The sequence below is a fragment of the Salvia hispanica genome, chromosome 6 (genome assembly GCF_029641045.1).
Source record: "Salvia hispanica isolate PSC_SH4W2 chromosome 6, Shi_PSC_v1, whole genome shotgun sequence".
NCBI classification, from domain to species: domain Eukaryota; kingdom Viridiplantae; phylum Streptophyta; class Magnoliopsida; order Lamiales; family Lamiaceae; genus Salvia; species Salvia hispanica.
Window position 1 is genome coordinate 19,589,290 of NC_142697.1, and position 16,486 is coordinate 19,605,775.

The 16,486-nt window shown below is 36.7% G+C and overlaps 1 protein-coding gene and 1 pseudogene across 2 annotated transcripts; one reads left to right on the forward strand and one right to left on the reverse strand.

The window, feature by feature from the left end:
• Positions 1–1,248: 1,248 nt before the first annotated feature.
• Positions 1,249–4,691, forward strand: LOC125208515 (T-complex protein 1 subunit epsilon-like; annotated as a pseudogene). Its single transcript, XR_016132239.1, has 9 exons — positions 1,249–1,562; positions 1,683–2,001; positions 2,192–2,510; positions 2,858–2,990; positions 3,082–3,134; positions 3,280–3,353; positions 3,738–3,902; positions 4,001–4,114; positions 4,253–4,691. The product of XR_016132239.1 is annotated as a T-complex protein 1 subunit epsilon-like (transcript).
• Positions 4,692–6,101: 1,410 nt separating this feature from the next.
• Positions 6,102–7,697, reverse strand: LOC125207850 (Pectate lyase family protein). The gene is made up of 3 exons (XM_048107351.2): positions 7,542–7,697; positions 6,728–7,465; positions 6,102–6,578 (listed from the first exon to the last, which is right to left on the reverse strand). The coding sequence occupies exons 1-3, from the start codon at positions 7,646–7,648 to the stop codon at positions 6,218–6,220; spliced, it is 1,206 nt and encodes a 401-aa protein (XP_047963308.1). The 5' UTR covers positions 7,649–7,697; the 3' UTR covers positions 6,102–6,217.
• Positions 7,698–16,486: the final 8,789 nt, after the last annotated feature.

Below are 16,486 nucleotides of genomic sequence, written 5' to 3' on the forward strand. Positions count from 1 at the left end.
ACGTCAATAGCTAGTATATAAAATGTCAATAATCTTAAAAATTTAAACAAATCCTTAACTGGAAGGTGAAGATTCTTCTCTTCCTTTTTTTACAGCAACATTTTTCATTGCCATCTTTTCCGATTCTACAATCGCAAATCAACAAAAAAATTCAGCAAGTATCAAATTCATATAAAACGAAATCGAGATGTTTATTAAAACATCAAAATCAAAGCAATATACTTAAAATTTGAATCAATTTCTTAACCTGAAGAAGTAGCTTCATGCGTCGCCGATTTTGACTGCTGTTCCTCAGCTTCAATCGATTTTTCAACCGATTCTTTCCGATTTTCCTCTTCGTTCGTCATTTAGATCAGTGAGATTTTCAATGTTTTCGGTTTGAATTTTGAAAATCAGCGAGTTTTTGCAGATTTTGAAGGATTCGAATTGTATGAAGATCAGCGAGAGAGATTTTTTACGAGAGATTTTAGAGAAATTTTAAGAAATTGGTTTGAAATCAGTTTGGATGTTTCACGCTTTTTTTATTTATGAAATTACAATTTTACCCCCTTGTTGACATAATGTTGTATTTGTTGACATTTTGTTTAGCTTGTGGATTAGTGGCTCATATTGCATCTCATTTCTCAATTTAGCTAAATAATCTCAACCTAACAAGACCCTATATATATATATATATATATATATATATATGGGGATGTATTCAAATAATTTTCATATCTTTTGTCCTTTTTCCTTCTTAATCCTAGCCCCACGATTTTGTCATCTGACGGTTAGATTAATGCCACATGTCATTTAATAATGCACATTTTCATTCTAATAATGCACAGCGGCTAATAATGCAACATTATAGACTAATAATGCATTGATCACAACCATCCAATTCAAGGATCCAAGGCCTGAGATTAAGAAGGAAATAGGACACTTAGGATGCAAAGGAGCCTAACACACCCCTATATATATATATAAATATATATAAGTGAGATTCATATTCCACTAACTTATTCAACCAATTTTTTTCTACATTTTTTAAAATTTGTGCCATAAGACTAAATATGCCTCTTGTTGCGGGACGGAGGGAGTTTTCAATGACAATGTTGTAGGTTAATAAGTTGAGAGTACTATTTTTAAGATAATAATTTGAGATAATAAGCTTGTAAAATTGATGTAGAAGTAGTACTATTTTTAAATTTTAAATACATGGAGTAAATATATTAAATTGAAACGTGAAATAAACCTATAGCGAAATCACAACAATACAAGCAAAATTAAAGTAGGGCAAGTCCTCAAAAACTCAAACCTTATTCGCATTTACAGTTGAATCCGGTGTAGGACCAATATTCCGAGCCTTATTCAGCGTGATGGCAATGGTGTTGGATAAATTCGGCCGTCCTTTCGTCATACTAAGGGAGCAGGAGCAGAAGACCAGATTGCGCAGCCTCGATGCGCAAAAGGCCAATATCGCCTCCGGAAAAGCGGACCGAAGGGCATGGACAAGATGCTCCAGAGCCCCGACGGCGAGGTCACCATCAATAAACTCCTACGCTTCACTTATCTCTCTCTGTGTGCGTTGCGCATTGTTTTAATCATTGAGAAGTTTTTTTAATTTTTTAGCATGTTTGTCGATGTTAGAATCATCTTGGGATGGGCATGGAATGATGTATTTCTGGTTATTGTGGCTCCAGCAAATGACTGCGCCACGATCCTGGAACAGATGGATGTTGACAACCAGATTGCTAAGATCATGGTCGACCTGTCGCGGAGTCAGGATTATGAAATTGGTGGTAGAACAACGGGAGTTGTTGTCATGGCTGGTGCTCTTCTAGAACATGCGCAGAAACTGTTGGAACGAGGAATCCATCCTATTCGAGTTGCACAAGGCCATGAGATGGCTTCAAGGGTAGCTGTTGATCATTTGGAGCGTATATCCCATAAGTTTGAGTTTAGTGCGACAAATGTTGAATCTCTCATTCAGACTTGTATGTCTACTTTATCTTCCAAGATGTAAGTTTTGTCTTATATTCATGATTTCGGGCCATTTTATTTCAGATCTAACTGAGTGTTTATCTTACCTTAATCTTTTTAATTGGTTCCCTGGTGTCTGGAATTGGGGGGTGGATGAGTCTAGAGGGCGGTGGGGATGTTTCCGGTGTCTGTTTTGGTGCTTTTGGAATTTGTAATTTACTGGCCTCAGAAACGTCCATATCTCGTTCGTTAATAAATTACGCAACAAGTGTGCGTCTAGTTCTGTGCTTGCTGTTGCAGATTTAGAGAGGAAGGATGTTAATCTAGACTTGATTAAAGTAGAGGGTAAAGTAGGTGGAAAGTTGGAGGACACTGAACTGGTATCTGGAATTGTTGTTGATAAAGATAGTATGAGTCATCCACAGATGCCAAAGCAAATTGAGGATGCCAAAGTCTAAACATAAGGTTGATATTGATACTTAGCAAAATTCCAAACGTTGCGCCCACAAGAACAGAAGTACTTTGATGATATGGTTCAAAAGTGAAAGGTAATCTTTCTGTAACATCATATGCTATTATCTCTCGCTTGATAGTTTATTGGGAGAAGGGGACTCATGGTGGAATTTTATGTTTGCGTTATGAAAAGTGGTTGAGGTTTGGTTGATTGACAGAGACTTTGGGAAGAAACTAAGTAGAGATTTCCCCCTTCCACTTTTATTATGCTCCATTACGAGAAAGGGTCACGTTGCAGTTTACTTTTGTATTTAACATGATACACGCTCTATCTTAATCAACTTTGAAAGAGTTCCGTTCATACAATTACACTTGAAAAATGCTACCTTTGCTGTGGAAAATACACAATTTCATGTAATTCACAAACTCCACTGCATTGCAGGATTTCGGGTTTACCTTAGTTATTTGCCAATGGGGTTTTGATGATGAGGCAAACCACTTACTGATGCACATAGACTTACCTGTTGTCCGATGGGTCGGTGGTGTAGAGTTAGAGCTGATAGCCATAGCTACAGGTTTATTTTCAGCCCTGCAGTATACTAGTGTACTTTGTATTTTTCTGTTTGTTTTTAAGTCTCCAATGATATTTTCCGTTTTGTGCATAAGGTGGGAGAATTGTACCTAGATTTCAAGAGTTGACACCGGAGAAGCTGGGAAAGGTAAAGTCATAAACCTGCGGCTATCCATTAATGTTTTCCTACATTCATTGTGCTATACACCCCGTTGCATAAGTACTTTGTACGTGATTCAGTATGTTCTTTGTGTAATATTTAGCCTGATCAATAATATTTCTATGCACACTAGGCTGGTTTGGTTTGAGAAAAAACATTTGGAACCATTAATTCAAGGACTGTGACAATATTTATACGTGGTGGTAGGTTTATTTGCTCCTCTCCTCCTTGTTCAGTATTGCCCTTTGTGTAATTTCTAATTGTATGCCTTTCTTTACTTCAACTTAAAAGGATTGACAAGCTATATACCATCATTATGTTCTGCTCTGTTTTTAATTCCTGTGTGTAGTGGTACAGACTCAGTATGGTAGTTACTCTCTTCTTGCTCTGATTTGTGTCAAGATGCTTGCTGTATGGTATAGACTCATGTCAAGCTGATGTGAATGGTCCATGGACCTATATTAATTGTCCTACTTCAGATCTGTGGAACTACACTTGCCCACATTTTCTGGCAAAATGTCGTCTCTTGGAATTCTGTGCCCGTCTTTTCCAACATTTGGAACTAACTCTTGTTATGCGGTGGTGGTTTAGGTGATAAATGATGATAGAGGAAACTAAGCGCGGCCTTCATGATGCTTTATGCGTTGAAAGGAACCTTGTTGAAAGAATTCCATAGTGTATGGAGACCGGTCTTCTGAAATTTCTTGTTCAATTGCTGTTGACGGAGCTGCTGATAAATACCCAGGAGTTGAACAGGTGAGAAACCAACCTCATTTTTCTTCTATACTTGATTCGTGTGCATAGGTGGTATAATTGGCGATTGTGAGCTAACGTTGACATGTTTTTCTTGTCAGTACGTGATCAGGGCATTTGCTGATGCATTAGATGCTGTCCCAATGGCACTGGCTGAAAATAGTGGTCTCCAGCCAATTGAAACTTTATCTGCTGTCAAATCTCTGCAAATTAAGGTAATCTATATCGTTTCCTCTTGAATTATTTTTCTGTTTTTGTTTACCTTGTATTTATGTGGTTGCCCCTTGTTATAATGGAAGCAATGCGGGTCATCACTTGTTTGTCTTAAAAGAACTGTATGATTTTCTCATCAGGAGAATTAACTCCTGCTGTGGTATTATTAATTGCAATGATGTTGGCACAAATGACATGCGTGAGCAAAATGTCTTGGAGACTTTAATCGGGAATCAACAGCAGATTCTGCTATCGACTCAAGTTGTTAAGATCATTCTGAAAATTGATGATGTCATCTCACCATCCGAATTTTGATTTTTATCACCTTATGCAGTTGCTGTTTCTAGAATAGAGCCGACTAGCAACCAGCCACACAGGGATATACTAAATTTTTGTTGGAGTCTTATATTATAATCTTTGTTGCTTGATATTTTCTTTGGTAGTGACTTCACATTTTTGTATCGAATTGTTCTCCTGTTGATGCCTTCTTATCTTTCTATTTATGTATGACATGTGAGTTAATGCTATAAGCAATCACAAACCATCCCCCCCACTATTTTTTTTGGGTGTGGTTACATATGCTTGTAAACCTTAATTTTCCACCTTCTCTCAACTGCAACTGTGCTCGTGGCTTGAAACCTTGCACATGATTTCATTATGCACCCTGTTGAGCATAGATGCAAACTCACATGGTTTTATTGTCGGTGCTGGACTTGTCTTTTTCAGGCATCATGTGCTCCCTTTTTCCTTTCTTTCTTTGTAACATGTAAAATCAGTCATCATTTTGTTGTGCTCTCTCAGTTGCATTACATGTCTGCACCGGCACAGATGGACCCTGCAATTGATAAATCATTCACATGACAAAGTCGAACAGTCGGCTGTGGATATAATATAAGCGGAGAAGTTAATGTTGAATGAATGAGATTGAGACATTGGTGGAGTAAAGAAAGAGTGGCCTTTTTACGGATAGTAAGATGGGAAGGCCAAGTGATAAATGATGGTTGGTGGGCTTGACTTAATGGCTTCTTGGATCCTGTTGTACCCCTCATGCTTATACTTTGTTTTTGCAGTTGAGTAGTTATGACACTCCCAATTCTCCCATACCGACTTTATTTATCCACAGAATTAAGTTCGTTTGTCAAAGATGCAGCGTGACTTCCTGCCAATTCTGGCCCACCGCTGATTATAAAACCAGCGTCTCCAATCAACTTGGATTTGAGGATTTCATATGATGTCTGAAATGTTACACTTACTTTAATTTATTATATGCTATAATAGTATTTGTGTGTCGGTAACATAGTTATAATCTCGAAGAATATATGGTTTATGAATTTAGTTAGGGTCTTATTTGTGAAGAACTTTTTAATGAAATGATATATAGAGAATGTCTGTCATGTTGATCTTAATCCGTTAAAAGCCGAATTGTCGATGTGTAATCCTTCTATCTATTTAAAAGCTCACCATCAAGATATTTAATACTCTCATAGTCTCATTATCAAAATTCCACATTATAATATGCATTTATTTCACCAATAATACTTGTTTTATTATCTCAATATATACGTCTCGCAATACACGAAAGATAACTATAATCTGTATCCAGAATTTATGAATGCAATGTATCCATTTTTCGTTATTAGAATCACAAAGTTTTTGTTACTTATTAATTTACATCTGATAAAGAATAAAAATTGGGCCCTCCACAAACTAACTTGTTGCTTTACATCTTTTAATCAACTGATTGATTCCCATGTGAGTTAGATGGGCCACACCCACATGCACCATAATCTATACCCAAATAATCAATCAACCTGATTTGAGCTACATATAATAGATTCACATACATATACACGTACTAACTGTATAACTACTTTATTCAATGTAAATGGTCTAAGGTGTAACTAGTGATGAATTATTGGTGCACATTAGTTAATGCACCAAGAAAAGGATAGAATCGATCACAATTCAGACAAATTTAGTGCTAGAAAGTTACACTCACCAATCCGTGAATTTTTTGATTAGGAATATAAATTTACATCCCTAATAATTGGCAAGTGCCGTTTGGTTGCAATGTAGCAATAATATGGTAATCTAATTAATATTAATCAGCAGCGTTTGCCTTTCCTACAGTTGAGGGAACCGGACCCTCCGGTGATGGTTCCCACTAATGACGAAGGTCGCGCACTTAAACTCGAGGCCTTTGCATAATTAGACGATGCCCCTGCACCCGACAACGTGAAGAAGGCCCCGTTCAGCATTAGGTCCCCTTCCGATCTCCAATTCCACCTCTTCCACTCACTCTCTGGCGCATCCTCGTGCTTAGTAACCTCCTTATTGTCTTCCCTGTCTGGAGCGAGAAAGCGGTTTCCCTGGCTGTTGATGGTAGGGGATGCGCTCCCGCCAATTGCGTACATTTCCCAATGCGTGTAATCGTTGTTCACCACATGAAAATATCCGTGCCTGCACCTGCACACGGACACATACAGATCAAACAATTGAAAACAGAGATTGCAGCAGTTTGGTAGGAAAGATAAATAAGCAGAACAATAAATTTTTGTGATATAATTGTAAGACAGATGAGTTATCTACCCTACAAAACTGCTCGTATATTATACCTTGGCATCCTCTGCACGAGGCCTTCTCCGAAATGGTTGAAGGCAATGGTGACTTGCATGTTCTTATCTTGCTTGTAGCTGTCGCTGTGGCCGAGCAGCATGACCTTGTTGTGGTGCGTGAGGTAGTTGTTTGAGATGGTGATGGCGGTGGAGCCGTGTATGGCGTCGATGAGGCCGTCTCGGCAGTTAGAGAGGGAGCAGTGGTCCACCCACACGTGGCTCCCGCCAAAAATGGAGACGCCGTCGCCGTCCGAGACCGTCCGCCACCCGTAGTGGTCGGGCGAGTCCCGGACGTAGGCGTTCCCGCCCTGCTTGCAGTCGTGGATGTTGAGGCCGTGGATGATCACGTTGGTCACGTATTGGACCGTGATGCAGGGGCCGCCCGCGATGTGCACGCTCGCCCCGCGCCCGTCGATCGTCTTGAAAGAGTTCACCATTAGCTCCTGCTTCAGCCGGATCACCATGTCCCGCGCGAATATGATCCACAGTGGCTCGTTCTGGATCACCCCGTACCGAAGGGTGCCCGGCTTCGGATTCACCGCGTGGTCCCCAGAGTCTGTCACCACGTAGATCTTGCCGTCGCGGCCCCCGGTCGCGTGCTTCCCGAACCCGATCGCGCAGTCTGCCAGACGCTGGCGATTCTTTTCCCAGTTTGGGTCACACCGCCAGCAGTCGTCGATGGGATTGCCTGTCCCGCAGGACAGGAACCCCAGGTTCCTTCTGGAGGCATTGATTTTCCTGCAAAAACGAAATGTGACACATTATTAGATTGGACTTAATTGATTTTGTATTCAAAGGAGTGATGATATCATACTCATTAACTTCTTGTACTATGAGCTCAGGGTCAGGGACTGGTGAAGAGAATGTGAATTTAGGAGCTAATAATGCAAGTAGCGTGAACATGAGAATTTGAGTTCCCATGTTTAAGATTGGAAAAGAGATGAAAAAGGGATTTGAGAAAAAAGGATTGTGCTGTTTTGTTAGTGTGTGTATGTTTATATAGAGATAATGGACGAGAGATGAGGTGAATCTATGGAAGAAGAATGGGCCCCACCTTCATTTCATGAAATTTTTGATAACTTTTTCTTTTTTCTCCAGAATTAGTAGTACAGTAATAGTAAATTTTAGAACACTGATCATGTTTTGATATAACTTAGGTTTAAATTATGCACGCACATATAAACCCGGTATGTTGATAGTAGAAAGTAATTTCCATCACTTCCTTTATCATATTACAATAAGGTATTTTTATTATATTACTGTACAATACTATTTCATGTTTTTGCTCCAACCAAACGTGATAGTTGTTACTGCAATGTAAAATATACTATTGTTTTCAATTATAGCAAGGACAAATTAAATAGAAGGGTTGTCAATGTCACACATAATATTATATAGTTAGCTTAAATTAATGCTAAAAGTAATTGATAGGTATGTTAATTAGGAATCCTGGGTGGGGTTGATTAGGAATAATGATAATGGAAATTAGACGACTATCATTATAAAAAGGAGTTTTGTGCTCTTATAAGCAGCTCGATCAATTTACACACTGTTACTAGACACATTTTGGTAGGAGATGATTCATTAGCAAGTTTTGTGGGCCCTATAAAACGACTCAACTTACACATCCACATTACTACATATTAATTCCTTTTTGCATATATATGAATAAATGTCGATCTAAACAAATCTGTTTCATTAGTTTTAGCCCATAAAATATAATCATACAAACAGATCTTAATCAAAATGCTCATTTCTTACATACATAGTACGCTTCACCGACACAATATAGATATAGAGCTTAATTACGAGTACTATAATTTTGACAAAATTTGTTTATGCGAAACAATGATTGGACCGCCAATCAAAGTTATTGTCAGGAGAATTTTTATCTTACAAATAATATAGTTAGAATGAGTTTAAAAATTCGGAATTCATATTATTTTATGTTGGCAATTGAAACTAAAAATATAACATATGACTGTCCCACATCGGTGTCAAGAGAAAACTGAAACTAGTATATAAGTCTCATGGGCCCTCCTCCTATCACCAATTGATTTTAGGATGGAACCCATGAATTTGTTAATAGCTCTATGACACAATTTTTTCAAGAAAAGGGAATGGTTCACCAGACTTCTTGTGCTTATACACCCGAACAAAATGGGGTAGCGGAACGGAAAAATAGGACAATCCTAGAAATAACCCGAGCCCTAATGATTGAATCCAAAGTCCCAACACATTTCTGGCCAGAAGCTATAGCCACATCTGTCTACCTCATAAATCGCCTACCCACAAAAATCCTTAACAAAAAAACTCCTCTCGATATCCTGTCCAAACTATCCACAATCCCTCAACACCTGAACCTTCAACCCAAAGTTTTTGGCTGCACGGTTTATGTTCATGTCCCAAAACACGAAAGAACCAAATTATCCCCATGTGCTACCAAATGTGTCTTCGTTGGGTACGGGATAAACCAGAAGGGCTACCGATGTTTTGACCCCAATACCCGTAAAATTACCACCACCATGAACTGTAATTTCCTAGAAACCGAATTCTTTTACCACACCCACCTTCGTAGTCAGGGGGAGAGTGATCCCGGTAATTCCACAGACTATCTTAGTTGGGTTGTGCCACTTCCAAACTCTTCGATTGAGGATCCAACAGAGTCAGTTGTCACTGCCGCCGAGCAGGTCTCGCCAATAGAGTCATCTCATCCGCAATCCCTTGATCCTTCTCCAACGATATCCGAGGTAATTACTGAACCAAGTCCCATTACGGTTTCTACTGACCCGATAAGTGCAGAACCACTAGAAGAAGACAACACAATTGACAGCGACACTGGAGGATATGTTCTTCCTTATCGGAGTACAAGAGGGGTCCCGCCAAAAAGATATTCTCCCGAAAGGATTGGGAAGAAGAGCCGATACGGAGTGGCGAATTTTGTGCAAGGAAACCTTACAAAAATGGCAAGAGCATTTGAAGCTGCCTTATACGAGGAAGAAGAGATTCCTCAATCGACGGAGGAAGCAATGAAACATAAACACTGGAGAGAGGCAATGTCCACTGAAATGAAGGCACTAATGAGGAACGATACTTGGGTCAAAGGCAAGTTACCAGAAGGAGTAAGGGCTGTCGGGTGTAGATGGGTGTTCACGATAAAAAGGAGGCCAGATGGCACGATAGAGAGATATAAAGCCAGACTTGTGGCAAAGGGATATACTCAAACTTATGGTGTGGATTACGCTGAGACTTTCTCACCTGTGGCAAAGATTAACACTGTAAGAGTGCTATTCTCGATTGCTGCTAACAAGGATTGGCCACTTCATCAGTTCGATGTGACTAATGCATTCCTACATGGAGAATTACCAAAACCAGTTTTCATGGAGCCCCCACTTGGGTTCACGGATGAATTTCAAAGTGGAGAAGTATGTAAGCTACAGAAGACTTTATACGGGCTGAAACAGTCTCCGAGAGCATGGTTTGGGAGGTTCACGGAGGTGATGAAAAAGTATGGGTACAAGCAGAGCAATTCTGACCACACGCTGTTTATCAAGAAACGAGAAGGAAAAATCACGTGTTTGATCATATACGTGGATGACATGATTATCACCGGGGATGACGAAGAAGAAATGGCAGCGCTAAGGAAAAACTTGTTCAGTGAATTTGAGATGAAAGATTTGGGGTTACTGAAGTATTTTTTGGGAATAGAGGTGCTAAGGTCGAAGAAGGGAATCTTCATAAATCAGAGGAAGTATGTACTGGATTTGTTGGCTGAAGTTGGGATGGTGGACTGTAAACCAGCAGATACCCCAATAATTCAAAACCACGGACTGCAGATAAGGAAAGAGGCGAAGCAGGCTGATAGAGCGAAATACCAACGTTTGGTTGGGAAATTGATTTATCTATCGCATACGAGACCAGATATTGCCTATGCCGTGGGGGTGGTAAGCCAGTTCATGCACGCACCCCAAGAAGAACATTGGGAGGCAGTTCTGCGGATTGTTCGGTATTTAAAGGGGACAGCCGAACATGGGCTTCTGTTTGAAAAACATGGGCACTTACAGATACATGGATTTACCGATGCTGATTGGGCCGGAAACCCAAATGATAGGAAGTCAACTGCAGGGTACTTCACCTTTGTAGGAGGAAATCTCGTGACATGGAGGAGTAAGAAGCAGAAAGTAGTGGCACTATCTAGTGCGGAAGCGGAGTTTCGTGGGATTAAGAGTGGGTTGACCGAGTTACTATGGTTGCGCAGGCTTATGAAGGAGTTGGAGTTGTTTTCATCCCAAACGTGCAGATTGTATTGTGATAATAAGGCAGCCATCAATATTTCAGAGAATCCGGTTCAACATGATCGAACCAAGCATGTGGAAGTGGATAGACACTTCATAAAGGATAACATTGAAGCAAAGTTTGTTGAGATGCCATATGTCAAGTCTGAAGATCAGCTAGCAGACATCCTGACAAAGGCCGTGAACTCAAAATCCTTTCGAGAGGTATTATGCAAGTTGAGTATCGGAAACCCCGTTACTTAACTTGAGGGGGAGTGTTGGAAGAAGATCACGGAGTATCTCGCTATATCCGGAGGAAGATACACAAGATTATATTATACCAATCATAGGAGATTTGAATCATGTAATTAATGATAATTAGGTTTTCCTTGTATAGTTTTTCCTAAGCCTATATAATAATGTCTAATGTACAAAGTCATATATCAATGAAATATAGAATTCCCTTTACCGATATTTATCATGGTATCAGAGCGGGTCGCCGACTGTGGGTTAAATTTAACTGACCCAGCAGTATATATGGGCCGAAACCAAAAAAATGGTTGATCCAGCAGTATATCTGGACTTAAAAATATGGGCCAAGTGGTCCAACCGATCCAAAAAAAATTGGGCCGATTGTCCAATCGATTAGAAAAAGTCCAACCCCTCCAAGGTTCACCTTGAAGGGTTTGAGGGAGGGTGTTGGCAATTGAAACTAAAAATAGAAAAAGTCCAACCCCTCCAAGGTTCACCTTGAAGGGTTTGAGGGAGGGTGTTGGCAATTGAAACTAAAAATATAACATATGACTGTCCCACATCGGTGTCAAGAGAAAACTGAAACTAGTATATAAGTCTCATGGGCCCTCCTCCTATCACCAATTGGTTTTAGGATGGAACCCATGGATTTCTATCATTTTATAATAATTGATTTGTCGATAAGAAAGAATTGAATCATGTGAGATGCCCACAAGTCATAACACAATGTGAATTTCGTACACATCGACATGTAGACAAATTCAACACATAAATATATGGCTACTACGTGACCGACAAATCTGAGCCACTACAAAGAAGAAAATGTTTTTTCATTATTAACATAATATATTTTGATTCGTTCAATTACTCTTTACAAAATTACTATACGTACTTTCAATGATTTAAATGCATTCTCTATCAAAAAGATATATGAAGGGGGGGATCAAATCAAAAGGACAATTTTCCCCTAAATAGGACAAATTTTAGGTACTTCATTTTGCAATTAAAATTTTCATCATTACCTCAAGTGCACGAAATGTATTGCGACATCAAGGTTAACTGCTTTGTTCTTAATCCTATGTTAGCTTTCAGCCTTTAACTGTCTGGTTACAATAGAGTTGATCATATATTAATCGTCAATAAATAGGCCTTTGCTTTATATTTCTACATTGGAGGAATGGTACTATAGAAAACATAGTAATGTGTATTTTTTGGGTAATAACATAATTCTATGTACGTACTAGCATTTTAAAGTCGACAGAAACACAAATGAACTAATTAGAGGTTTATTTATTAGTGATTACGAAAAGAAGTACACAAACACAATAATGTGTTGTTTTTATATTGCGAATCTGAAATTACGTCACAAAAAGATTTTATGTGAACGTCTGAAATTAGTACTATATTGATTATGTTCACTTTCCATTCATAATTTAATTAAACTATAATCAGGGTAATCACATGGGATACTAGCTTAATTTCAGCATTAAGTTAAATAACAGAAGTGCAATACTATATAACCGTACATGTACGCAGCAGCAGCAATAATAATAATAATAATAATAATAATAATAATAATAATAATAATAATAGGAGATAATCCAGAATAATGAATGGTGAAACCATGTAACAACAGATGTCCGCAAAAGCAGCCGACGTGATGACGTGGCAGGGTATGCTGGGCCCTTGTGCACGTTAATTTCCATGTGACTTTGCTTTGTTTCCCCTTCATAATTCGTCCCATTTTGCCCTCCAAATTATTGTCTCGATAGCCCTATCCATTTCTTTTAACCGATTCTACACAATCAGAAATTAACGGAGTACGAACTTGAAGCTCCATTTTTAATTTCTCGAGCCCAAACTCAGTCCACAAGAACATATCATGCATAATTTTGCTTAGGGCAAATGATCAATTTTTCCTGTCGTTTAGAGCGTTATTTGAAAATATCTCATAAGCGAATACCTATCATAATTATTACTACTACTATTTCATTTTTTAGAATAAAATATCATGCAAATATCATAATATCGACGTAACAATTAAAAGTACACATTGATTATCCAAAATTACACATCGATTACGCATGTATTGATGGGTAAACACACCAAACAAAGGGACTAAATCAACCTTTTACTCGTGTGCTCAACAACAAATGACAATGATTTTAATAATTGGGGATTAATTGTATATCGTAGGTAAATAGTATTCCATTTGCTATTAGGAGTCTCGGTTGAGTTCGGAATATAAGACTCATTTTTATTAAATGTGAACGGAATGTAGAGCCTACTTGTTATTTATAGTTTTGAATTGTAATTTTTAACTATGGACAGACTAAAATAGCAAATACGGACGCTTAACTGTGGACATAAGGAGTTTTATGGAGTATCAATTATCTCCAACGCTACAAGAAAATCTAGAAAGTGAGAATGGAGAAGCCTCAAAATCAGGGGATCCAAAACTCAAAAGTGGGGAAAGAGGCTGAATAAAAATGATGACTATCAAAGATTGATTTATTAATTTTTCAGAGACGTTTTAAGAACAAATCAGATTTTTCCTTTAATTGTAAGAGACGTATAATGAACAAACCAGACTTTAATAAGGGCATTGGCAATGGGGGCCGATAGCAAGGGCCTATCTATCGACCCCCTCATCGGCTCTCCTAGGTCACCATTGTGGGGGAAGGGCCGATTCTCCCTCCCCAACGCCTCTGCCCTTGAGCCGATATTAAGCCTCAGCCGATTCTTCTTCTTTTTTTCTTTTAATTCATTTTTTATACTCTTTATATACTCCATTCCCCACCAATTATTCACATTTAATCCCATTTTATTTTATCTCACTCTACATTTTACTCTTCTCTAATCACAATATTTTTAATATTTTTATCAATATTTTTAGTTTATTTTTTTCTATATTTTTTATAAATGTAGGATATTTTCTTTTTAATGAAATTTGTTTTTTTATTGAGTTGTCTTTAATTTATTTTTCTTGCTATTTTATATCATTTTATTTCAGACTAACAATTAAAAGTAAAATATAAAAATAGTGATGATATGGAAATGGGATGGGCTCTGAGATAGGCTATTGGATAGGCTCTCATTGCAGGGAGATAGGCTCTGGGATGGGTCTGCTAAAGTGGCATGAAAAAATGGAGATGAGCTCCAGAGATAGGCTCTTATTGTGAATGCCCTAAGAATCACATTTCACTTTTATCATAAATAGTAAGTAGGTGCAAGTCCCACATTCCACTAACTCACTTAACTCACATTCTATTACAGAACTATAAAAAAAGTGGATTACATATTCCACTAACTTTTCTAACCCACTATTTTTCACATTTCTTAAAATCCTTGCTCACACCAATGTGACTCTTATTTAGAACTAAGAGGAGTATTATTTTGTATATCTTCGACCATCTTAATAACAAGTACTATTTGAATAAGAGTGAACTACATAAATGGTAACTGATATTTCACTTTCGCACGTAAATGATACCTGATCTTTATTTTATATCATTTTTTGTACCTATAAATCACATTTTTGGTACCTAATGCAATTTTGACCCCAAAATGCCCTCTAAACAAATACATATTTCCATTTGTATCATTAAGGTTATTTTGGGCATACAAAACTAAGTACCAAAAGTGATATTATAATTTCCTCTCATTCTTCTCACTCTTTATACTATTATTATTAATCAATATTAATATTATTATTTTGATGTTATAAATTAATAATTAATTTATTTTTTAATATCATTCAAATATACTTAATTATAATTATAGTTATAATTATATTTAATTATTGTAATAATATTATTGGTATAGTACTAAAAACTAGTTGTAATTAATAAATAATAATAATATAATTATTTAAATTATGAATCACACAATATAATAATAATAATTATATTATTATTATTTTATATTAAATTAGTATCTAATCAATATAGTCTTGATAAAAATTTAAAATTGTGAATTGTATTCATGATGATATTATGAGTTAAATATTTAGTTAGGTGTTTCAACCATAAAATGAGTATAAAATAATTCAATAAAAAATATTTAATTGATTTAAATATTTTAAATAATTAATTTAATTAGGTGTTTTGCTCTTGATTTATATTATGAATGCAATTAGATGTATGTATAAAATACTAAAAAGTAAGAAGAAAAAGAAGAGAAAAGAAAAAAAGAGGAAACATAAACTAAGAAGAAAACGAAAGAAAAAAGAAAGATAAAATACTAAAAAGAAAGAAGAAAATGAAGATAAAAGAAAGAAGGAGAAACTAAAGAAGAAAAAAAGAAATAAGAAATGAAAAAAATAATCACATTTTGGTATACTATTTAATGGAAATTTCCTAAAATATCCTCCATAACAAAATAATCTCAAGTTTGGTACCTAAGGTTATTTTTGTCACTAGATACCAAAAACGATATAAAATAAAAATCAGGTACCATTTGCGTGCGAAAACGAAAGATCAGGTACCATTTATATAATTCACTCTTTAATACAACATGGAAATGTTGATATTGACTAAATATTAGCGATGCTTACCAAAAATGTAAACGATGTATTGATTCTTATAAAGAAAAATAATATTATACTACCAAATTGATGTAACGCACGCGGCCAAGCAACATAATCTAGAGGGTTATGACTTGAAAACTCAATCATGAGACAATATCCACTAAACCAATTGGAATCCTTATCATAATATGCATACATCTCATGTGCATAAAGATTGGAAAAAGAGTTTTCAATTGTTAGTTTGCAAATTGCAACCATTGAATATTTACCGAGTAGGCCATGATGTTTATTTATCCCCCACTTTTCAATTTCTATTCAAAATACTACATGCCAAAATTCTACAATGATTATCTCTCATACTTTATTTTATGAATTACGAACATGAATGAATTAATTCTATAATTTTAACGTGTCTTTTAACATAAATATGTCAAAAACAAGCTAGCTTAAAGCGATGCCTTTTGCTAATATTTTAAACAATAAAACGTAATTGTAATTATGTCTGTTTCATGACATTTCCAAAAAAAAAAATCAATATTCGAATTTTTAATTGTAATTATGTATGTTTAGAAATTTTTTATTGAAACGGCAATAGCTCCAAGTATAATCTTTCCAAAATTGTGCTTGAATCAAATTAAGCTGAACCTGAAAAAAAAAAAAGTTTGACAAACAATTCATATTCATTACTCATACATGCATTATTAG

Excerpts from the sequence above, each read along its gene's own strand:
- LOC125207850 (XM_048107351.2), bottom strand. The coding sequence starts at position 7,648 with ATGGGAACTCAAATTCTCATGTTCACGCTACTTGCATTATTAGCTCCT. Across the intron at positions 7,466-7,541 it reads ATAGTACAAGAAGTTAATGA|GAAAATCAATGCCTCCAGAA; the intron begins GTATGATATCAT and ends TCGTTTTTGCAG. Across the intron at positions 6,579-6,727 it reads CTCGTGCAGAGGATGCCAAG|GTGCAGGCACGGATATTTTC; the intron begins GTATAATATACG and ends GTCCGTGTGCAG.